Raw genomic sequence first — 25,677 nt, forward strand, 5'->3', positions numbered from 1 at the left:
ACTCCAGGTGTGGTCTCACCAAGACCCTGTACAACTGCAGTAGAACCTCCCTGCTCCTATACTCAAATCCTTTTGCTATGAATGCCAACATACCATTCGCTTTCTTTACTGCCTGCTGCACTTGCATGCCTATTTTCAATGACTGGTGTACCATGACACCCAGGTCTCGCTGCATCTCCCCCTTTCCCAATCGGCCACCATTTAGATAATAGTCGGCTTTCCCGTTTTTGCCATTTGTAAGAGTCCACTTAAAGAATAAGATTGCCGGAGTGATTTGTTTTCTGACGTTCCGATACACTGGGGTCACTCAATTACTCTTTGCCTTCGCAGAATGAGAAGTTTCCACCCGATGAGATTGCAGCAAATCCATGCCTGTACACAGGTAAACATAAACCTTTAGTTTAGTTTAGAGATACAGCGTGGAAACAGGCCCTTCAGCCCACCGAGTCATGCTGACCAGCGATCCCCGCATATTAACACTACTCGACACATGGGTGGAAAACCCGGGGGGGCAGAGGGGACACGTCCCCCTCCATGTTTTGAGAGGTGGGGGACATCCCCCCCAAGTTTTTGTCATCCGGATTTTAAAATCTCCGCTTTCTGCGAGACAGTGGAGGTGGGACTGACGATCGAGGGCACCGATTGTACGAGAGAGACGTCAGTCAGCAGGCAATGGGGGTGGGACATGATTACTCGACGCGATGATTGGAGGAAGGAGGAGTGGGTGGGACTGAGGATGGAGCGCGGTGATTGGTGGAGGGAGACGTGGCACAGACCTGCACTTCATCCGCAGCCAGGATCGATCCCGGCCGGGTCTCCGGCGCTGTCCTGAGTGCCCCCCCACGGATGGCCAGAGAGGTCGGGAGTCAGACGTGAGCTGTACCCCCAGGCCCACAGCCAGCGCAGAGAAGCAGCGCTGGTGTCCCGTCAGTCCCGTCAGGGCTGTAGGTTAACCCGGCGAGCAGGCAGAGTTGAGCTGCATTTAGCGCTGGATTGAGCCTCCGAAGCCCTCGCGCGTGTGTGCAGTGTGTGTGTGTGTGTGTGTGTGTGTGTGTGTGTGTGTGTGTGTGTGTGTGTGTGCGTGTGCGTGCGTGTGTGTGTGTGTGTGTGTGTGTGTGTGTGTGTGTGTGTGTGTGTGTGTGTCAAGTCAAGTCAAGTCAAGTTTATTTGTCACATACACATACGAGATGTGCAGTGAAATGAAAGTGGCAATGCTCGCGGAACAACAAAACAACCAAACAAATTATAAACACAATCATAACACACATATTATTTTACATAATAAATAATAGAAGGAAAAACGTTCTGTACAGTTAGTCCCTGGTGAGAAAGGCGTTTACAGTCCGAATTGCCTCTGGGAAGAAACTCCTTCTCAACCTCTCCGTTCTCACCGCATGGCAACGGAGGCGTTTGCCTGACCGTAGCAGCTGGAACAGTCCGTTGCAGGGGTGGAAGAGGTCTCTCATGATTTTGTTTGCTCTGGAGTTGCACCTCCTGTTGTATAGTTCCTGCAGGGGGGTGAGTGACGTTCCCATAGTGCGTTCGGCCGAACGCACTACTCTCTGCAGAGCCTTCTTGTCCTTGGCAGAGCAATTCCCGAACCAGATGGTAATGTTCCCGGACAAGATGCTTTCCACCGCCGCTGCGTAGAAGCACTGGAGGATCCTCGGAGACACTCTGAATTTCCTCAATTGCCTGAGGTGGTAAAGGCGCTGCCTTGCCTTACTCACCAGTGCTGAGGCGTGTGATGACCATGTCATATCCTCAGAGATGTGGACTCCCAGATATTTAAAACAGTTCACCCTATCCACAGGATCCCCATTTATACTCAATGGAGTGTACGTCCTCGGATGATGTGCCCTCCTAAAGTCCATGATCAGCTCCTTCGTTTTTTTGATGTTCAAGAGGAGGCTGTTATCCTGGCACCAGAGTGCTAGACCAGCCACCTCCTCCCGGTAGGCCCTCTCATCATTGTCTGAGATCAGGCCCACCACCACAGTGTCATCAGCAAACTTAATTATTGAATTGGAGCTGAACCTAGCCACACAGTCATGTGTGTACAGGGAGTACAATAGGGGGCTGAGGACGCAACCCTGGGGCGATCCTGTGCTCAGGGTGAGGGACTTTGATGTATTCCCTCCCATCTTGACTACCTGGGGCCTGGCGGTGAGAAAGTCCAGGACCCAGGCACACAGGGAGGTGTTGAGCCCCAATTCCATTAGCTTCCCGGTCAGTCTGGTGGGGACTATCGTGTTGAAGGCTGAACTGTAGTCTATGAACAGCATCCTCACGTAGCCCCCCTTCTGGCTGTCCAGATGGGAGAGAGTGGTGTGCAAGACCTGGGAGACCGCATCGTCCGTGGATCTGTTCGGACGGTATGCGAACTGCAACGGGTCCATGTTCCGAGGGAGGAAGGCGCAGATGTGATTCTTCACCAGCCTCTCAAAGCATTTCATGACTACCGAGGTAAGGGCCACCGGACGGTAGTCATTCAGACAGGCTGGGGAGGCATTTTTTGGTACCGGTACAATGATGGATTTTTTGAAGCAGGCAGGGACCACGGACTTGTCCAGGGAGAGGTTGAATAATGTAGTGAGCACTGGAGCTAGCTGCGTAGCACAGGACTTGAGTACTCGCCCCGGGATGCCATCGGGGCCTGCAGCTTTTCTTGTGTTCACCCGTGTCAGTGCCCTCCTCACGTCGTGCTCGGACAGCGAGAATGTGTGCATATTCCTCCCTTCAGCTTCGGTAGCCAGCCCGCTGTCGGTATTGTCGATAGTCGGCAGACCTGGAGTGGTGTTGCCCCTCTCGAAACGAGCGTAGAAGGAGTTCAGGTCGTCAGCTAGGGAGGTGCCGGCACATGCGGATGAGGGAGCGGTGCTTCGGTAGTTGGTTACAATCCGTAGCCCCTGCCACAGGCTTCTGGTGTCCTGCTGCTCCATCTGTAACTCCATCTTGTCCCTGTACCTTCTCTTTGCGTCCTTCACCGCCCTTCGCAGTCGGTAGGACTCTGCCTTGTAGACGTCCATGTTTCCTGATGCCAAGCCCGAGTTGTAGGCAGCGGTGCGAGCATTCAAGGCCACACGAACAGACCTGTCTACCCACGGTTTTTGGTTCGGAAAGGTGCTTACCCTTACCGTGGGGACGATGTTGTCGGTTATTGTTGCGATGAAGTCCATGACTGCTTCCGCGAACTCACTGACGTCACTGGAACTTGCTTCGAACATATTCCAGTCGACATCACTCAGTGCATCTTGCAGCATGGCCTCTGACTGGTCGGACCACCGCTTTACGTCCCTCGTCTCTACCGCTTCCCGAACTATCCTCTGTTTATACTCCGGCAACAGGAAAATAGCAGTGTGGTCAGATTTTCCTAGGGGAGGGAGTGAAACGGCCTTGTAGCCTTTCCTGAACGGTGTGTAGCAGTGGTCCAAAGTTCTCTCCCCCCTGGTGGCACACGTGATGTGTTGGTAGAAGTTCGGCATGACCTTCTTGAGATTTGATTTATTAAAATCTCCAGCCACCACCATAGCCGCTTCCACCATAGCCACCACCATAGCCGTGTGTGTGCGTGTGTGGTGCGTGTGTGTGTGTGTGTGTGTGTGTGTGTGTGTGCGCTCATGCGCGCGCGGCCGCCAAAAAATGGTGGCCCCCCCCCCGTCCCCCGGTCCCCTCCATATTTTGATCGCGAGTTCCGTGCCTGACACACACACACACACTGGACAATTTTACACTCACACCAAGCCAATTAACCTACAAACCTGTACGTGTTCCGAGTGTGGGAGGAAACCGAAGATCTTGGAGGAAACTCGCGCAGGTCACGGGGAGAACGTACAAACTTCATACGGACAGCACCCATAGTCGGGATCAAACCCGTGTCTCCGGAGCTGTAAGGCGCATTCAGTGTGGAAACAGGATTTTAGCCCAACCTGCCCACGCCGACAAACATGTCCCATCTACACTAGTCCCACACCTGCCTGCATTTTGGCCCATATCCCTCTATACCTGCCCCATCCATGTACCTGTCTAAATGTATCTTAAACGTTGCGATAGTCCCCACCTCAACTAGTTGAGTTTAATTCATTGTCACGTGTACCGAGGTACAGTGAAAAGCTTTTTGTTGCGTGCTATCCAGTCAGCGGAAAGACAACACATGATTACAATCAAGCTGCCCGCAGTGTGCATGATAAATGTACCCTTCAAATGTACATTTGTTCTTCCCCCGCACAATAGACAATAGACAATCGGTGCAGGAGTAGGCCATTCGGCCCTTCGAGCCAGCACCGCCATTCAATGTGATCATGGCAGATCATCCCCAATCAGTACCCTGTTCCTGCCTTCTCCCCATATCCCCTGACTCCGCTATCTTTAAGAGCCCTATCTAGCTCTCTCTTGAAAGCATCCTGAGAACCGGCCTCCACCGCCCTCTGAGGCAGAGAACTCCACAATGAAAGCATGGCATTGTCCTCACCCTACCATAGTTACTCAACCCGACCCAACTAAATTTAAGGTAGCTCTCCTTCTCCAAGAATCCTTTTCTGCTTAAGTCCACACTCCGCCACCTCCAGTTTAAATTACATTTGGAATATTTTGGAGGACCAAGAACCAAGAACCAAGGAATTACATTTAGTGAAAGATAATGTCCAATTAAAGATAGTCTGAGGGTCTCCGATGAGGCAGATAGTGGCTCGGGGCCGCTCCCTGGTTGTTGATAGGATGGTTCACATGATTACAATCTGAATGGTGGCCGATTAGGAAAAGGGGAGATGCAACGAGACCTGGGTATCATGGTGCACCAGTCATTGAAAGTAGGCATGCAGGTGCAGCAGGCAGTGAAGAAAGCGAATGGTATGTTAGCTTTCATAGCAAAAGGATTTGAGTATAGGCGCAGGGAGGTTCTACTGCAGTTGTACAGGGTCTTGGTGAGACCACACCTGGAGTATTGCGTACAGTTTTGGTCTCCTAATCTGAGGAAAGACATTGTTGCCATAGAGGGAGTACGGAGAATGTTCACCAGACTGATTCCTGGGATGGCAGGACTTTCATATGAAGAAAGACTGGATAGACTCGGCTTGTACGCGCTAGAATTTAGAAGATTGAGGGGGGATCTTATAGAAACTTACCAAATTCTTAAGGGGTTGGACAGGCTAGATGCAGGAAGATTGTTCCCGATGTTGGGGAAGTCCAGAACAAGGGATCACAGTTTAAGGATAAGGAGGAAGTCTTTTAGGACCGAGATGAGAAAAACATTTTTCACACAGAGAGTGGTGAACCTGTGGAATTCTCTGCCACAGAAGGTAGTTGAGGCCAGTTCATTGGCTATATTTAAGAGGGAGTTAGATGTGGCCCTTGTGGCTAAAGGTATCAGGGGGTATGGAGAGAAGGCAGGTACTGGATTGCTGAGTTGGATGATCAGCCATGATCATATTGAATGGCGGTGCAGGCTCGAAGGGCCGAATGGCCTACTCCTGCACTTAATTTCTATGTTTCTATGTTTCACTTGTCCAATTCAACTAATAATAATGGTACAGGAAGGAACTGCCAACGCTGGTTTCAACCGTAGATGGACACAAAAAGTTGAAGTAACTCAGCGGGACCGGCAGCATCTCTGGAGAGAAGGAATGGGTGAGGTTTCGGGTCGAGACCCTTCTACAGGTTGGTGGTTCAGACCAGTCTCAACCCAAAACGTCACCCATTCCATCTCACCGGAGATGCAGCCTGTCCCGCTGAGTTACTCCAGCTTTTTGTGTCTACCTTTGACCCACAATGTCTGTGCCCAAAGATGATGCCAAGAATGAATGAAGGGTCCCGACATGAAACGTCGCTGATTCATGTCTTCCACAGATGTTGCTGAACCAATCCAACACTTTGTGTTTTTTTGCTCAGTAGACAATAGACAACAGGTGCAGGAGTCGGCCACTTGGCCCTTCGAGCCAGCACGGCCATTCAATGTGATCATGGCTGATCATCCACAATCAGTACCCCGTTCCTGCCTTCTCCCCATATCCCCTGACTCTGCTATCTTTAAGAGCCCTATCTAGCTCTCTCTTGAAAGCATCCAGAGAACCGGCCTCCACCGCCCTCTGAGGCAGAGAATTCCACAGACTCGCCACTCTCTGTGAGAAAAAGTGTTTCCTCCTCTCCGTTCTAAATGGCTTACTCCTTATTCTTAAACTGTGGCCCCTGGTTCTGGACTCCCCCAACATCGGGAACATGTTTCCTGCCTCTAGCGTGTCCAAACCCTTAATAATCTCATACGTTTCAATAAGATCCCCTCTCATCAATCTAAACTCCAGAGTGTACAAGCCCAGCCGCCCCACTCTCTCCATTCCAGCATCTGCAGTGCCTTGTGTCCACATGTCACAGAGTCATAGGGTCTTAGAGTGGAATCGTTTTTAAAACCTAAAACTATGCTACACTAATGTGTCTCCGAGGATCCTCCAGTGCTTCAATGCAGCGGCGGTGGAAAGCATCTTGTCCGGAAATATTACCATCTGGTTTGGGAATTGCTCTGCCAATGACAAGAAGGCTCTGCAGAGAGTAGTGCGTTCAGCCGAACGCACTATGGGAACTTCACTCGCCCCCCCTGCAGGAACTATACAACAGGAGGTGCAACTCCAGAGCAAATAAAATCATGGGAGACCCCTTCCACCCCTGCAACGGACTGTTCCAGCTGCTACGGTCAGGCAAACGCCTCCGTTGCCATGCGGTGAGAACGGAGAGGTTGAGAAGGAGTTTCTTCCCAGAGGCAATTCGGACTGTAAACGCCTATCTCACCAGGGACTAACTCTACAGAACGTTTTTCCTTCCATTATTTATTATGTAAAAGAATATGTGTGTTATGATTGTGTTTATAATTTGTTTGGTTGTTTTGTTGTTTGTCTTTTGCACAAAAGTCCGCGAGCATTGCCACTTTCATTTCTCTGCACATCTCGTATGTGTATGTGACAAATAAACTTGACTTGACTTGACTTGACTTTAAGAAGGAACTGCAGATGCTGGAATATCGAAGGTAGACAAAAATGCTGGAGAAACTCAGCGGGTGCAGCAGCATCTATGGAGCGAAGGAGATAGGCAACGTTTCGGGCCGAGACCCTTCTTCATACACTACTACACTAAACTCTCTGCAATTTCTTGCTTGTTCATTTGGTCCTTTGCAACGTGATTTAATCAAGACCCTTCTCCCGTCTTCCTTCCAAAGCTCCAAATGTCCCGCACTGCAACGGCTACGTGAGGAAAACATCGTCCATGCCCCGCATTCCAGAAGGAGGGATCAGTAAGAAACTGGAACAGTGCACCATCTTCCCTGCAGGTAATCTTTAGTTGCCATCCCTCACAGTATATCCCAAACAAATGTACATAGATCTGGTAAGAAGGAATGAAATAGAACGCGAGAAGTAATGGCTATATGGAACGAGCTTCCAGAGGATGTCATTGAGGCAGGTACAACAGCCACAGCGAGTCCAGAACCAGGACCCACAGCCTTAGAATAAAGGGGAGGTCATTTAAGACTGTGGTGAGAAAAAACTTTTTCACCCAGAGAGTTGTGAATTTATGGAATTCCCTGCCACAGAGGGCAGTGGAGGCCAAGTCCTGGATGGATTTAAGAGAGAGTTAGATAGAGCTCTAGGGGCTAGTGGAGTCAAGGGATATGGGGAGAAGGGTTATTGATAGGGGACGATCAGCCATGATCATATTGAATGGCGAATGGTGCTGGCTCGAAGGGTCGAATGGCCTCCTCCTGCACCTGTTGTCTATGTTTCTATGTTTCTATTTTCTATTAGTACAGGTGTCGGAGGTTATGGGGAGAAGGCAAGAGAATGGGGTTAGGAGAGAGAGATAGATCAGCCATGGTTGAATGGTGTAGACTAGATGGGCTGAATGGCCTAATTCTGCTCCTATCACTTGTGACAGGACAGTCGCCTGGTTTAGAGGGTTGTTTTTTTTTTGGTTCATTATTTAGTATCGCCCTGCACTCTGGCGCTGTGAGGCAGGCAGCAGCTTCACCAGTAACACCACGGGTGGGGCCGCCCAAACAGGGTTCTTGAACTGACCTGCGCGGCCCTAGTCCTACTGTAGATCCGCTTGCCGCGCCAACACGGGCTTGCTCTCTAGTGGAGACACAAGGAACTGCAGGTGCTGCAATCTTCAGCACGGCCTTAAAGAACGTCAGGGTTAAGGGGCGTTCTTTTAGGAAAGGGGGTCATCTTATCGAGAGTCCACATCACACGAGCAGAAATTGTTCAGCCGGAACCAGGGGCCACAGTTTAAGAATAAAGGGGTACACAAAAATGTTGGAGATACTCAGCGGGTGCAGCAGTATCTATGGAGCGAAGGAGATAGGCAACGTTTCGGGCCAAAACCCTTCTTCAGAATCTTTTGCCTACTCTTAAGAATAAGGGGTAAGCCATTTAGAACGGAGACGAGGAAACACTTTTTCTCACAGAGAGTGGTGAGTCTGTGGAATTCTCTGCCTCAGAGGGCGGTGGAGGCAGGTTCTCTGGATGCTCTCAAGAGAGAGCTAGATAGGGCTCTTAAAGATAGCCCTTCTCCCTATAGGCAGAGAATTCCACAGACTCATCACTCTATTATCTAAATGGTGGCCGATTGGGAAAGGGGGAGATGCAGCGAGACCTGGGTGTCATGGTACACCAGTCATTGAAGGTAGGCATGCAGGTGCAGCAGGCAGTAAAGAAAGCGAATGGTATGTTAGCTTTCATTGCAAAAGGCTTTGAGTATAGGAGCAGAGAGGTTCTAGTTCTGCAGTTGTAATCTTCAGGTGAGCCCACACCTGGAGTATTGCGTACAGTTTTGGTCTCCTAATCTGAGGAAAGACATTCTTGCCATAGAGGGAGTACAGAGAAGGTTCACCAGACTGATTCCCTGGGATGCAGGACTGTCTTATGAAGAAAGACTGGATAGACTTGGTCAATACTCTCTAGAATTTACAGATTGAGAGGGGATCTTATAGAAACTTACAAAATTCTAAGGGGTTGGACAGGCTAGATGCAGGAAGATTGCTCCCGATGTTGGGGAAGTCCAGGACAAGGGGTCACAGCTTAAGGATAAGGCGGAAATCCTTTAAAACCGAGATGAGAAGAACTTTTTTTTCACGCAGAGAGTGGTGAATCTCTGGAACTCTCTGCCACAGAGGGTAGTTGAGGCCAGTTCATTGGCTATATTTAAGAGGGAGTTAGATGTGGCCCTTGTGGCTAAGGGGATCAGGGGGTATGGAGAGAAGGCAGGTACGGGATACTGAGTTGGATGATCAGCCATGATCATATTGAATGGCGGTGCTCCCTCGAAGGGCCGAATGGCCTACTCCTGCACCTAATTTCTATGTTTCTATATTTCTATGACCTTTCTATGTGAGAAAAAGTGTTTCCTCGTCTCCGTTCTAAATGGCTTCCTCCTTATTCTTAAACTGTGTGGCCCCTGGTTCTGGACTCCCCCAACATCGGGAACATGTTTCCTGCCTCTAGTGTGTCCAAGCCCTTAACAATCTTATATGTTTCAAGGGAGCTACTGAGCTAGGGTGGCCAAAGCTAATAGGGGGAAAGAAATTGTTTCTTGTGACGTTGAAGTTCTATTGTTCGATCTTCTTTCTTTCTCAGCACAAGTAAGCCAATTGTCTGGTTTCCCTTCTCATAAGGTGGACAGCCGGTACTGTCACTATCCTGGTGTGGTCGCTAACCCCTGTGACCCCTACATGCGCATGCCCCGTCGACAGGAATACAGGTGAGTGCTCACATACACCCGTAGAGTCACAGAATGATACAGTGTGGAAACAGCACCTTCAGCCTCAACCCGCCCACACCGGCCAACATCATCACAAATCTGTCAACCTCCAAAATATCCACTGACTTGGCCTCCACATCCTTCTGTGGCAGAGAATTCCACAGGTTCACAACTCTCTGGGTGAAAAAGTTTTTCCTTATTTCAGTCCAAAGGAAAAACCTTGTCACCCAGAGAGTTGTGAACCTGTGGAATTCTCCGCCACAAAGGCAGTGGAGGCCAATTCACAGGATGTTTTCAAGAGCGAGTTAGCTCTAAGGGGGGAATTAAGGTATATGGGGAAAAAGCCAGAACGGGGTACTTATTTTGGATGATCAGCCATGATCATATTGAATGGCAGTGCTGGCTCAAGGGAGCAAATAGCCCACTCCTGCACCTATTTTCTATATTATATATTCTATGACCTTATGGTTACACGTGGATAGGGTCATAGAGGGATACAGTGTGGAAACAGGCCCTTCAGCCCAACTTGCCCACACTGGCCAACAATGTCCCAGCTACACTGGTCCCACCTGCCTGCGCTTGGTCCATATCCCTCCAAACCCGTCCTATCCATGCACCTGTCTAACTGTTTACTTGGGACAAGGGGTCACAGCACCTAAGGATAAGGGGGAACACCCACTCCTTTAAAACCGAAAAGAGAAGAAATTCCAATTTTTTCACACAGAGAGTGGTGAATCTCTGGAAAAAGACTCTCTGCCCCGCAGAGGGTAGATTTTAGGCCAGGAGTCATTGGCTATATTTCAGAGGGAGTGTAGATGTGGCCCTTTGTGGCTAAGGGGATCAGGGGGTATGGAGAGAAGGCAGGTACGGGATACTGAGTTGGATGATCAGCCATGATCATATTGAATGGCGGTGCAGGCTCGAAGGGCCGGAATGGCCTACTCCTGCACCTAATTTCTATGTTTCTATGTTTCTTCAACGTTGGGATAGTCCCAGCCTAAACTACCCCCTCTGACAGCTCGTTCCATACACCCACCGCCCTTTGTGTGGAAAAGTTACCCCTCAAATTCCAATTCAATCTTTTCCCCTTCACCTTGAACCTATATCCTCTGGTCCTCGATTCCCCTACTCTGGACAAAAGACTCTGTGCGTCTACCCGATCTATTCCTCTCATGATTTTATACACCTCTATAAGATCAGCACAGGACGCCACAGGAAATCCTTTTTCCATGTGGCTCTTAAAGATAGAGCTCTTAAAGATAGCGGAGTCAGGGGATCTGGCGAGAAGGCAGGGGGGGGACGGGAGTCAGTCTACCCCAGGACAGAAGGGGGAGGAATTGTACAGTTGGATAGCCACAGGGAAGAAGGATCTCCTGTGGCGTTGTGTGCAGCATCTTGGTGGAACCAGTCTGTTACTGAAGGTGCTCCTCAGGTTGACCAGTGTGTGTCACGGAGGGAGTGAGCTGTATTGTCCGGGATGCTCCACAGTTTGAGGAGCATCCTCCCCTCCAAGACCAACCTCCCATGAATCCAACTCCAACTCCGCTCCCAGCATGGAGCCGGCCTTCCTGATGACTTTGTTAGCTCATTTAGACTCTCCCAGATTCCTATGCCCCAGTCCCACTTAGGAAACCGGAACGGAAACCTCTGGAGACTTTGCGCCCCGCCCAAGGTTTCCGTGCGGTTCCCGGAGGTTTTTGTCAGTCTCCCTACCTGCTTCCACTGCCTGCAACCTCCGGCAACCACCTGCAACCTCCGGAAACCGCACGGAAACCTTGGGTGGGGCCAGTCTCAGAGTTGATTAGTACGGGTGTCAGGGGTTATGGGGAGAAGGCAGGAGAATGGGGTTAGGAGGGAGAGATGGATCGGCTATGATTGAATGACGAAGTAGACTCGATGGGCCGAATGGCCTAATTCTACTCCTGTAACTTATGAAGTTATGAACTAATGTGTACCGAGGTACAGTGCATAGCTGGTTTGTTGTGAGTTATCCAGTCCGTGGAAAGACTATACATTATTACAATCAAGCTGCCAACAGTGTAGAGATACAGGATAAAGGGAATAACGTTTTTAGTGCAAGATAAAGTCCAGGAAAGTCTAATTCAAGATATTGCGAGGTCCATTTAATGGAGATGTGTGGACCAATTTTGTTACACAGAGGGTGGTGGGTGCCTGGAATCTGTTTACTGGAGGCAGATATGATAGTGGTGTTTCAGGGGCATTTAGATAGACCCAGGGAAGTGGAGGGGGAATGGAGGAAATGGATCACGTTCAGACGGATGGGATCAGTTTAAATTGCCATCATGTTCGGCACAAACATTGGGCCCATTCCCGTGCTGTACCGTTCTATATTCTACGTTCCATGTTATATAAGTCGGGCCGAAGGGTCTGTTTCCGTGCAGTATGACTCCGTGACTCCAATAGTTCGTGTAGACTTTGCATATTAATTATTATTCATGTTTAATGTTTTATGTGTCATTCCTACCTGTCACTTTATATGTCATGTTGTCACTTGCGGGCGGAGCACCAAGGATTATTCCTTGTATGTGAATACTTGGCCAACAAACTTAAACTTATTTCCTTCTGCAGTCAGTCATACAAGACAAAAACTGGCCCTTCGGCCCGACTGCTCCATGCCGACTAAATGCCCCATCTAAGCAAGTCTCATTTGCCTCTGAATTTAGCCCATATCCCCCTAAACCTTTCCTGTCCAAGCGCCTTTTAAATGTTGTTGCTGTACTTGCCTCAACTACCTTCGTTGGAAGCTCATTCCACATACCCACCACCCTCTGTGTGAACAATTTGCCCTTCAGATTCCTATTAAGTCTTTCCCCTCTCACCCTAAACCTACGCCCTTGAGTTCTTGATTCCCCTACTCTGGGTAAAAGAATGTGCTTTCACCCTATCTATTCCATTCAGTATAGTTTATTGTCACGTGTATCGAGGTACAGTGAAAAACTTTTGTTGCGTGCTAACCAGTCAGCGGATATATGATTACAATCGAGCCATCAACAGTGTACAGATACATGATAAAGGGAATAACGTTTAGTGCAAGGTAAAGCCAGTAAAGTCCGATCAAAGATAATCCGAGGGTCACCAATGAGGTAGATAGTAGTTCAGCACCGCTCTCTGGTTGTTGGTAGGATGGTTCAGTTCCCTGATAACAGCCGGGAAGAAACTGTCCCTGAATCTGGAGGTGTGCGTTTTCACACTTCTGTACCTCTTGCCCGATGGATTCTCCTCATGAATTTATAGACGTCTAAAAGGTCACTCCTCATCCTTCTGCGCTCCAAAGAATAAAATCCTGCCCAATCTCCCTATAGACAATAGACAATAGACAATAGGTGCAGGAGTAGGCCATTCGGCCCTTCGAGCCATCACCGCCATTCAATGTGATCATGGCTGATCATCCACAATCAGTACCCCGTTCCTGCCTTCTCCCCATATCCCCTGACTCCACTATCTTCAAGAGCCCTATCTTGCCCTCTCTTGAAACCGGCCTCCAACCGCCCTCTGCCTGTGGAGGCAGAGAATTCCACAGACTCACAACTTTCTGTGTGAAAATGTGTTTTCTCATCTCTGTTCTATAGCTCAGGCCCTCCAGCCCTGGCAACAGGTTTTATGGTTCAAATTGACTTGATTCAGTTTCACATTAGTTTACTATCAAATACACCATATGATGACATTATGGGCACTAAATGGTTAACCTATGATGAGCGTTTGACGGCACTGGGCATGTACTCGCTGGAGTTTAGATCCATTAGGGGGACTTCATTGAAACTTACAGAATAGTGAAAGGCCTGGATAGAGTGGATGTGGAGAGGATGTCTCCACAAATGGGGTGCCCTCCCCTAATGCCCAATATACTGGTGTTCCTCCTAATTCTCCAACTGACCAATTCACTTCTCTCTCTCTCACACACACAATGGTGGGAGAGTCCAGGACCAGAGGTCACAGCCTCAGAATCAAAGGATGTTCCTTTCAGAAGGAGATGAGGTGGAATTTCTTTCGTCAGAGGGTGGTGAATCTGTGGAATTCTTTGCCACAGACGGCTGTGGAGGCCAAGTCAGTGGATATTGTTAAGGCAGAGATAGATAGATTCTTGATTAGTATGGGTGTCAGAGGTTATGGGGGGAAGGCAGGAGAATGGGGTTAGGAGGGAGAGATAGATCAGCCATGATTGAATGGCGGAGTAGACTTGATGGGCCGAAGGGCCTAATTCTGCTCTTGGAACCAAGGTACAATGTAATTCCTTGTTCACTTGAAGCCCACAGAGCAAACAGTATAGATGCAATGATGATAAATAGTAGTAGTAGGTCCCTCTCAGTCATGACTGACCATGGGTGATGCATCGTGGTGGGATGCAAGCCTGGGCGATCGATGTCATATGGAGGACAGACAGGCTGTTGCCCATGCAGCACGTCCCCCCCTCTCCACGTCGCTGATCGATCCAAAGGAACAGCAGGGCCGTTACAGTTTGGCACCAGCGCCATCGCAGGAGCTGCCAGAGCGAGGTTGTAGACAACGACGAACTGCCTTAGGGGCTCCGACTCCGGATTGTCTTGAGGTTTACTCCTGGAGCCTTTTCCATGACTGGATATGGATGGCCACAAGGCAGTGGAGGTTGTAAATCAGAGTTTCCCCTCTCCTAGATGGACTGCCTTCCCAGGCTGACGAACCCCATCTGCCCGATATACGATGATAGATATAACTGTGTGGGAAACAGCCGAGTGTTGCAAGATTGCAGTGATTGCAATCCAAAATAGTGCAAAAAAAGGGCTTAATCTGCAACAACTGAATGGAGTAGAGTTTAGAGTAAAGGGCCCGTCCCACGAGCATGCGACTCCATGCGGCAAGCTCGACCTAAAGGGCCGGTCCCACCAGCGTGCACCTGCATGCGGCGAGCGCGACCTAAAGGACCTGTCCCACCAGAATGCGCCTGCATGCGGCGAGCGCGACCAAACCGGAAGCGGGGGCCGCGCGGAGGTCGAGTGAGTGACATGAAGTTTGAGCGAAGTCCGCGGGACGTTCACGCAAAACGTACGGCGTCGAGGTGGCTGCGAGCCGGCAGGCTGTTGCCGCACGAACTTTTGGAACACGGTCAGTTTTTCGGAGCCCCGCGCGATGTCGGGACCAGCCCCGCACAACTCCATACGGCTCCGGCGATCGAAGTGGGACCGGCCCCGCGAGGCCGTACGGCTCAAGCGACCACGTTAGGTCGCGCTCGCCATACACAGTCGCATGGTGGTGGGACCGGCCCTTAAGAGTGTGAGGCGACATCTTTTAGTTTAGTTGAGTTTTAGAGATACAGCGCGGAAACAGGACCTTCGAACCACCGTGTCTATGCTGACCAGCGATCCCCGCACACTAACACTAACACTATCACACACACACACACACACACACACACACACACACACACACACACACACACACACACACACACACACACACACACACACACACACACACACACACACACACACACACACACACACACACACACACACACACACACACACACACACACACACACACACACACACACACACACACACACACACACACACACACACACACACACACACACACGAGGGACAATTTACATTCGTACTGAAGCCAATTAACATACAAACCTGTATGTCTTGGGAGTGTGGGAGGAAACCGGAGCACCCGGAGAAAACCCACCCGGATCACAGGGAAAACGTACAAACTACGTATAGACTGGACCCCTAGTCAGGATCGAACCCAGGTCTGAGGCAGAGGTGTGAGGCAGCGACTCTACCGCTGCACCACCATGACACCTTTGGGAAGTGAAAGCGGTGATGGCTTCAGGTGTCGGACGGCAGTGGGGAAGAAGCTGTTCCTAAAGTCTGGACATCCGAGGTTTCAAGCCCTTGTGTCTTCTCCTGGAGGGTAGAACAGAGATAAGGGAACAGCCAGGCTGGCAGCAGCCATGACCACACGCCCAGCCTTCCTCATGTAATGCACTATGAAGATGGAGGGGGAGTGAAGACCCTCAGTTCAGTTTAGTTTATTGTCACGTGTACCGAGGTACAGTGAAAAGCTTTCGTTGCGTGTTCTATGGAGTCCTTTAAGTTCCTGGGAACCATCATCTCCAAGGACCTTAAGTGGGGGGGCTACCATCGACTCCACAGTCAAAAAGGCCCAACAGAGGATGTACTTCCTGCGGCAGCTGAGGAAGCACAATCTGCCACAGGCAATGATGGTCCAATTCTACACGGCCATCGTAGAGTCTGTCCTCACCTTCTCCATCGTGGTCTGGTTTGGCTCAGCCACCAAGCACGACACCTGGAGGCTGCAGCGAATCGTCCGATCAGCTGAGAAGGTTATTGGCTGCAACCTTCCCTCCATTGATGAACTGTACACTGCAAGGGCCAGGAAGCGAGCGGGCAAGATCATCTCTGACCCCTCCCACCCTGGCCACAAACTCTTTGACTCACTTCCCTCTGGAAGGCGACTCCGGACTGTCAAAGCTGCCACAGCCAGACATAAAAACAGTTTTTATCCACGAGTAGTTGCTCTACTCAACAGCCAAAAATCTGTAGCCTTCCTTTGATCTGGTATTTTGTTGGTTCACATGTTTGATCAATGGTGTTTTATCATTAATGTTTTATTATTATTAATGTTTAGTGTTTTCTGAGTCCTTCGTAACTGTCACTGTATGTCATGTTGTTACTTGTGGGCGGAGCACCAAGGCAAATTCCTTGTATGTGAATACTTGGCCAATAAACATACTCACTTATCCAGTCAGCAGAAAGACAATACATGATGACAATTGAGCCATTTACAGTGTACAGCTGCAGTGCCCTCCATAATGTTTGGGACAAAGACCCATTATTTATTTATTTGCCTCTTTACTCCACAATTTGAGATTTGTAATTGAAAAATTCACACGTGGTTAAAGTGCACATTGTCAGATTTTAATAAAGACCATTTTTATACATTTTGGTTTCACCATGTAGAAATTACAGCAGTGTTTATACATAGTCATCCCATTTCAGGGCACCATAATGTTTGGGACACAGCAAAGTCATGTAGATGAAAGTAGTCATGTTCAGTATTTTGTTGCATATCCTTTTGTTGCAATGATTGCTTGAAGTCTGCGATTCATGGACATCACCAGTTGCTGGGTGTCTTCTCTGGTGATGCTGCCAGGCCTGTATTGCAGCCATCTTTAGCTTATGTGTGTTTTGGGGGCTAGTCCCCTTCAGTTTTCTCTTCAGCATATAAAAGGCATGCTCAATTGGGTTCAGATCGGGTGGTTGACTTGGCCACTCAAGAATTGACAATTTTTTAACTGCTTTGTTGCTTCAGCAGCATGTTTGGGATCATTGTCTTGCTGTAGAATGAACTGCCGGCAAATGAGTTTTGAGGCATTTGTTTGAACTTGAGCAGATAGAATGTGTCTATACACGTCAGAATTCATCATGCTACAGGTGCACAACCTTTTATCCGACAGCCTTGGGACCAGACACTTTTCGTAATTTGGAATTTGTCGGTCTTCGGAATGGAATTTCTTTAGCGTAGATTTTAATGGCTGGCTCGGTGGTAGAGTGCCCGGCTCATATCCGCAAGGTCGCGATCATGCTTCCTCGTTCCCGAGTTTGAGTCTTCAATGTAGTTTTTCTTGCAGCGACCATGTGTTGATTGGAATTCCTGAATTTGTAAATGTGTGACCGCAGCATGAATCATGTCACCCTAGTGTACCATCAAGTTTTCCAGGTAGAAGATATAAGTGAGCCAGTACCATCAGCAGCCATACATGCCCAGGCCATAACACCCCCACCACTGTGTTTCACAGATGAGGTGGTATGCTTTGGATCTTGGGCAGTTCCTTCTCTCCTCCATACTTTGCTCTTGTCATCACTCTGATATAAGTTAATCTTCGTCTCATCTGTCTACAAGACCTTTTTCCAGAACTGTGGTTGCTCTTTAAGTCCTTCTTGGCAAACTGTAAATTGTCCATCCTATTTTTTGCAGCTAACCAGTGGTTTGCATCTTGTAGTGTAGCCTCTGTATTTCTGTTCACGAGGTCTTCTGCGGACAGTGGTCATTGACAAATCCACCTGACTCCTGAAGAGATCTGTCGGACAGGTGTTTGGGGATTTTTCTTTATTATAGAGAGAATTCTTCTGTCATCAGCTGTGGAGGTCTTCCTTGGCCTGCCAGTCCCCTTGCGATTAGTAAGCTCACCAGCTCCCTTTCTTCTTAATGATGTTCCAAACAGTTGATTTTGGTAATCCTAAGGTTTGGCTGATGTCTCTAACAGTTTTATTCGTGTTTCTCAGTCTTTGTCTTTCATTGGCACAACTTTGGTCCTCATGTTGATAAACAGCAATAAAAGTTTCCAAAGGTGATTGAAAGACTGGATAAAAGACTAGGAGCTGAGAGCTCTCTCATACCTGCATGAAGTAGGCAGTTAAACACACCTGAGCAATTACAAACACCTGTGAAGACATGTGTCCCAAACATTATGGTGCTCTGAAATGGGGGGGAACTATGTATAAACACAGCTGTAATTTCTACATGGTGAAACCAAAATGTATAAAAATGCCCTTTAATAAAATCTGACAATGTGCACTAAAACCACATGTGATTTTTTTTCTATTACAAATCTCAAATTGCGGAGTACAGAGGCAAATAAATAAATGATGGGTCTTTGTCCCAAACATTATGGAGGGCACTGTAGCTGGAGATACTTTTTTTAGGGTTGGGGAATCGAGAACTAGCAGCCATAGGTTGAACGAGAGAGGAGAAATAGTTACTCAGAACCTGAGGGGCAACTTTTTCACACAGAGGGTGGTGGGTGGGTGGAACTAGCTGCCAGAGGAGGTAGTTGAACCAGGTGCTATAACATTTAAAATACATTTATACAAGATTCAAGATTCAAGATTCAATTTAATTGTCATTTGGACCCCTTGAGGTCCAAACGAAATGCCGTTTCTGCAGCCATACATTACAAACAAATAGACTCAAGACACAACATAATTTACATAAACATCCATCACATTGCTGTGATGGAAGGCCAAAAAAAGTTATCTCTCCACTGCACTCTCCCCCCCCCCATGTCAGAGTCAAAGTCAAAGCCCCCGGCTGGCGATGGCGATTGTCCCGCGGCCATTAAAGCCACGCCGGGTGGTGCGAGGTCGCACACCGGGTTCTTGATGTTGGAGCCCCCGGCGTGCGCTCGCAGAGTCCCGCGGCCATTCCAAGCCGCGCGGGGCAGTGATGTCAGGCCCCGCTCCAGGAGCTCTTCGACCCCGCAACTCGGGCGGGAGAAGTCGCCGTTGCGAGAGCCCTGTAAAGCGGTCTCCCTCCAGGGACCCGCGGGCTCCCGGTGCCGCCGTCCACCAGACCCGCAGTTGCAGCCTCCGAATCTCCGGAGGTCGGGTCGCAGCAGCAGCAGCAGCAGCGCTCCACCACCGCTCCACCCGCTCCGGGCTCGGCCAGCTCCGCGACGGTGAGGTGAGTCGTCGGCACCAGAGTCCCCGGTCTTCTCCTGTTGGAGGCCGCACCTCGTTGCAGCCCCAACGACAATGGAGACCCGACAAAGAAAAGGTCGGGTCTCCCGTGCAGGGAGAGATTTAAAAGTTACCCCCTCCCTCCCACCCCTACAGGTACATAGATAGGTTTAGAGTGGAGGTAGAAGCAGATACAGTAGTGATGTTTACGAGGCTTCTAGATAGGTACACGACAGTGCAGGGAATGGAGGGATATGGATCATGCAGAGACCGATGAGATCGTGACATCATGTTCGGCAGAAACATTGTGTTCCTGTTCTCTGCTCTCCGATGTGGGCCAAACAGGAAGACTAGCTTAGATGGGGGGGGGGAAAGATGGGCCGAAGGGCCTGTTTCCGTGCTGCATGACTCTGTGATGGGTGAACCTTTTAAGAGAGGGCTTGTACACTCCGTAGTTTAGAAGGATGAGTGGGAATCTTATTGAAACATATAAGATTATTAAGGGTTTGGACACGATAGAGGCAGGAAACATGTTCCCGATGTTGGGGGGAGTCCAGAACCAGGGCCCACACAGTTTAAGAATAAGGGGTAAGCCATTTAGAACGGAGAGGAGGAAACACTTTTTCACACAGAGAGTGGTGAGTCTGTGGAATTCTCTGCCTCAGAGGGCTGTGGAGGCAGGTTCTCTGGATGCTTTCAAGAGAGAAAAATGCTGGAGAAACTCAGCGGGTGTGGCAGCATCTATGGAGCGAAGGAAATAGGTAACGTTTCGGGCCGAAACCCTTCTTCAGGCCTGAGCAGGTGCGGCAGCATCTATGGACTGAAGGAAATAGGCAACTTTTCGGCCTGAAACGTTGCCTATTTCCTTCGCTCCAGAGATACTGCTGCACCCGCTGAGTTTCTCCAGCACTTTTATCTACCTTCGATTTTCCAGCATCTGCAGTTCCTTGTAGAACACTTTCAAGAGAGGGTTCTTAAAGATATCGGAATCAGTGGATATGGGGAGAAGGCAGGAACGGGGTACTGATTGGGGATGATCAGCCATGATCACATTGAATGGCGATGCTGGCTTGAAGGGCCAAATGGCCTCCTCCTGCACCTATTGTCTATTGTCTATTGTCTAAATCCCTTTAACACTCTTCTCTTGTTGTTGTCGTTTGCAGTTACAGCTGTAACAGGCTGGACAGAACAAGCTAAATGACAAAGCCACAGATAATTAAAACCGTACGGAACAATGGAAGACTCCAAAGGATCAGCGATCAATTAGACATTCAACGGCCATGTTGCCGTTCCCTCTTGGCACGAATCTTGTGCAGTCCGACACCTAGACCGTAACGTTGTCCTTACCACTTAGTCAAACCCCATTTACTTACTGCTCCACAAATTGTCATTGCCCATTCCCAGATATAAGTTCCTACCAAATTCTACTCTGCGCTCAAAAAATCCTTCCATCCAATGTTGGCCTCTTTCGCTCTCGCTAACACTCGCGAGCACCAGAGCTCGTTGCAAACAAGAAAAACGAAAGACCCTTCACCACCGCCAATGAGCCGAGCGTCAAACTATGACATTTATTACCGTGCGCCAACTTAGCGAACGTCGCCCTTGTCAAAATCCACGTAAACCCAGCCAACACACGTGGCAAAATGTTCATCTCTGTTATGCTTATCTGTACAAATCCACCAATGAAATAAATTAAGGGAAACTGGACAAGGGGTTTAATTCAGTTCACTTTAGTTCACCGGCACGTGCACCCTGGTACAGTGGAAGGTTTCTTTTGTTGCCTGCCAACCAGTTAGCGGAAAGACGATACGCTGGCGAGAGCAGGAGCAGGGGGATACGGGACCTGAACGTGTGGCTGTGGAACTGGTGCACGGGGCAGGGATTTCGATTCTTACATCACTGGGATCTGTTTTGGAGTAAGGGGAACTGTACAAAAGGGGTGGGTTGCACCTTAACAGGTGTGGGACCAGCATTCTGGCAGGCAGGTTTGCCACTGCTACACGGGTGGTTTTAAACTGAATAAGGGGAGGGGGGTGTCAAATGGGATGGTCGAGGATGGAGTTAAAGGGAAAGAGAGTAAACTGATGGTTAATGACCCCAGAATTAACGGGAAAGGAAGCTCACAAAGAGATATAGGAGAGCGTATGGCCAAGTGTAATAGGGATCGATGTGAAAGGTGAGATGCGTAAGGAATTAAAAGTATTGTATATGAATGCGCGTAGTATAAGAAGTAAAGTAGATGAGCCTGAGGCTCAGTTAGAGGTTGGTAGATATGGCATTGTGGGGATTACTGAGACGTGGCTGCAGGAGGGTCGGCAGCAACTTCAACGTTGTTGTGCAGAAAATAAGAGATGAAGTTGCACGCATCAAAATATGGATCTCAATAGACGGGACAATCAATGCTGTGGGGAGATATGTTGCCAATGTGGTCATTGGTAAACTGGAGGCAGGTCAACCATCAAAAGAGTATTTGGGGAAGTTGAGGAAGTCCAGAACAAGGGGTCACAGTTTAAGGATAAAGGGAAAATCCTTTAGGACCGAGATGAGAAAAACATTTTTCACGCAGAGAGTGGTGAATCTCTGGAATTCACTGCCACAGAAGGTAGTTGAGGCAAGTTCATTGGCTATATTTAAGAGGGAGTTAGATGTGGCCCTTGTGGCTAGAGGGATCAGGGGGTATGGATAGAAGGCAGATACAGGATACTGAGTTGGATGATCAGCCATGATCATATTGAATGGCAGTGCAGGCTCGAAGGGCCGAATGGCCTACTCCTGCACCTATTGTCTATGTTTCTATGTTTCTATTTCTTGATGTTGGAAGTATTGGAGAAGTCAAAGAGCTTAACTATTGCGCAGTTGTTTACATCTTCACTTGCTGTACTTTGTACTTAAAGTTCCTGGCGATGTAGGTAAAAACCTCCAAGGAAAATATGAGAGGGGGATTTTAGCTAACAAAGATTTTGAAGAAATACAAAACATAGCTAAATTTCTCAGGTAGTTGTAATGCACAAGATATCAACATGGATATAGAATCTGTAGCTTGTTTCAGGAATGCACCAGTGACCTCAGCTGGGGTCGAAAGACGTTTTTCACAACTGAAGCATATTCTGTCTGACAGACAGCATAGTGTAACACCAGATAATTTGAAAAAAATGCTAGTAGTTATGTGCAACTAGGCAAAAATGTAGTATACCTTTATAATTATCATTTTTAACCATATTTTGGTGGTGGAAATATGTGCCTTTTTGTGCTCTTTTTGTCAATAAATGCCTTTTTCGTGCCTTTTTTGTAATTTTATTTTGCCTTTTTACCTGCCTATTTCGGAGATTTTTAGCTCCTAAACATCCTGGCTCCTAGTGATTACAGTAGTTAGGAACTCTTATTGCAACTGCATAGGCCAAGAGTCAAGAGTATTCTATTGTCATGTCTCCCAGATAGAAAAATGAGATTCTTCCTTGCAGCAGCACAACAGAATATGTCAACATTGTTACACTGTAGACAATATGTTGACAATATGCCCTTGGTGAGACCATACGTTGGTGTTTTATCTCCATATGACAACAGGTGCTGTCTTCTAGATGGGATTGTACACTTGGGTCTATGTTTAATTGGGAAATTGTTTAGTTTAGAGACACAGCATGGAAACAGGCCCTTCGGCCCACCGAGTCCGCGCCGACCAGCGATCCCCACACACTAACACTGTCCTACACACACGAGTGACAATTTAGAATTTTTACCGAAGCCAAATTAATCTACAAACGTGTGTGGCTTTAGAGTGTGGGAGGAAACCGGAGCACCCGGGGAAAACCCACGCAGGTCACGGGGAGGGCGTACAGACTCCGTACGGACAGCACCCGTAGTCAGGATCGAACCCGGGTCTCTGGCGCTGTGATGCAGCAACACGACCGCTGGAGCATAGATAAGATGAAAAGCCACAAGCCATTTCACCCAAATATGGTGTTAAAACTAGGGGAACAGAACATGAAATGGAAAGGATTTAATAGGAACCTGAGGGGCAACCTTTACACACGGAGGGTGGTGGGTGGGTGTATGGAACGAGCTGCCGGGGGAAGTGGTTGAGGTAGGAACAAATAGCAACATGTAAAAGACACATAGACGGTACATGAAGGAGAAATGTTTGGAGGGATATTGGCCAAATGCAGGCAAGTGGGACTAGCTTGGTTGGGGAGCTATTTCGGCATAATAATAATAATATCTTATTTATATAGCACATTTTCAGTCAACTTGCATTGACCCCAAAGTGCTTCACATAATTACATTACATTACACACAGGCAAAGGTGGGTGAAGTGTCTTGCCCCAAGGACACAACGACAGTATGCACTCCAAGCGGGATTCGAACCGGCTACCTTCTGGTCGCCAGCCGAACACTTAGCCCATTGTGCCATCTGTCGTCCATGGTTGAGATGGGCCAACGGGCCTGTTTCTGTGCTGTAAAACTCTGCCTTGAAATCACCATGACTTAACTCTCATAGAAACATAGAAGCAGAAAAATAGGCACAGGAGTAGGCCATTCGGCCCTTCCAGCCAGCACCGCCATTCAATGTGATCATGGCTGACACCAGCCCAACATGACTGTAAAATACTGTAAGGGCAGCACGGTGGCGCAGTGGTAGAGTTGCCACCTCACAGTGCCAGAGACCCGGGTTCGATCCTGACTACGGGCGCTGCCTGTACGGAGTTTGTACGTTCTCCCCGTGACGTGCGTGGGTTTTCTCCGAGATCTTCGGTTTCCTCCCACACTCCAAAGACGTGCAGGTTTGTAGGTTAATTGTCTTGGTGTACAGTAAATGTAAATTGTTCCTTGTGTGTGTAGGATTGTGTTAATACGTGGGGGTCGCTGGTCGGCGCGGACTTGGTGGGCCGAAGGGCCTGTTTCTGTGCTGTATCTCTAAACTAAATAAACTAGACTACAAAATCTTTAAGAAGGAACTGCAGATGCTGGAAAATCGAATGTAGACAAAAATGCTGGAGAAACTCAGCGGGTGAGGCAGCATCTATGGAGCGAAGGAAATAGGTAACGTTTTGGGCCGAAACCCTTTATCAGACTATAAATTCCCCTGGTTTAATGATTCAATGGTTACTTTATTATCATGTGTATTAAGGTACAATGAAATTGATTTTTACATGTAGTCAGTAAGGTTATTGCCACACATAAGGACTATCCCTGATTAAGTAGTAGAAACATAGAAAATAGGCACAGGAGTAGGCCATTCGGCCCTTCGAGCCAGCACCGCCAATCATTGTGATCATGGCTGATCGTCCCCGATCAATAACCCGTGCCTGCCTTCTCCCCATATCCCTTGACTCCACTAGCCCCTTGAGCTCTATCTAACCCTCTCTTAAATCCATCCAGTGACTTGGCCTCCACTGCCCTCTGTGGCAGGGAATTCCGCAAATTCACAACTGTCTGGGTGAAAAAGTTTTTTCTCACCTCAGTCTTAAATGGCCTCCCCTTGATTCTAAGTCTGTGGCCCCTGGTTCTGGACTCGCCCAACATTGGTAACATTTTTCCTGCATCTAGCTTGTCCAGTCCTTTTATAAGTTTCTATAAGATATCCCCTCATCCTTCTAAACACCAGTGAATACAAGCTTTCACCATAGGACAGTCCCGCCATCCCAGGGATCAATCTCGTGAACCGACGCTGCACTGCCTCAATCACAAGGATGTCCTTCCTCAAATTAGGAGACCAAAACTGTATGCAATACTCCAGATGTGGTCTTACCAGAGCCCTATACAACTGCAGAAGAACCTCTCTACTCCTATACTGAAATCCTCTTGTTATGAAGGCCAACATTCCATTAGCTTTCTTCACTGCCTGCTGTACCTGCACGCCAACTTTCAGTGACCGGTGTACAAGGACACCCAGGTCTCGCTGCACCTCCCCCTTACCTAACCTAACCCTATTGAGATAATAATCTGCCCCCTTGTTTTTGCCGCCAAAGTGGATAACCTCACACTATTGAATGCATAGAAACAGCCCACTGAATCCATTTGCAAGAGTCATGAGAGGAATATATCAGGTAGATGACTATTGCACAAAGTCTATTGCCCAGGAATCGAGGACCAGAGAACATAGGTTCAAGGAGAATGGGAAAAGATTTAATAGGAATCTGAGGAGTCCACAAGGGTGATGGGTGCATGGAACGAGCTGCTGGAGGAGGTAGTTGAGGCAGGGACTATCCCAATGTTTAAGAAACAGTTAGAAAGGTACATGGACAGGAAGGTAACAACAAAGGTCTCCCCACCCCTCCCCCATCCCAGTTCTTCGACCAGTCTGACTGTCTCCGAATATATTTTAGCTGTTTCATTTGTTGTCCTTTGTTGTAACAACGATCTATTCTACATCTCCCTTGAACTTAATTCCCTTTGTCCTGTTTTCACACCTGACACTTCATTATCTATGCATTTCCTTATCTATGTACCACCCACT

The 25,677-nt window shown here is 48.4% G+C and overlaps 1 protein-coding gene across 5 annotated transcripts in view; it reads left to right on the forward strand.

The window, feature by feature from the left end:
* Nucleotides 1–25,677, forward strand: part of LOC129715036 (uncharacterized) — a 67,138-nt gene that overhangs the window by 29,486 nt on the left and 11,975 nt on the right. For 3 of the 5 annotated variants that reach the window (XM_055664867.1, XM_055664864.1, XM_055664865.1), the window contains 3 exons: nt 331–382; nt 7,202–7,312; nt 9,615–9,738. In XM_055664867.1, the coding sequence (XP_055520842.1) occupies nt 331–382; nt 7,202–7,312; nt 9,615–9,738 (287 nt within the window). Of the gene's footprint in view, nt 1–330; nt 383–7,201; nt 7,313–9,614; nt 9,739–20,386; nt 20,952–25,677 lie in introns of those variants that run through there. The other 2 variants (XM_055664868.1, XM_055664866.1) reach the window with 2 other exon arrangements.

Source organism: Leucoraja erinacea, chromosome 48, assembly GCF_028641065.1.
Source record: "Leucoraja erinacea ecotype New England chromosome 48, Leri_hhj_1, whole genome shotgun sequence".
Lineage (NCBI taxonomy): Eukaryota > Metazoa > Chordata > Chondrichthyes > Rajiformes > Rajidae > Leucoraja > Leucoraja erinaceus.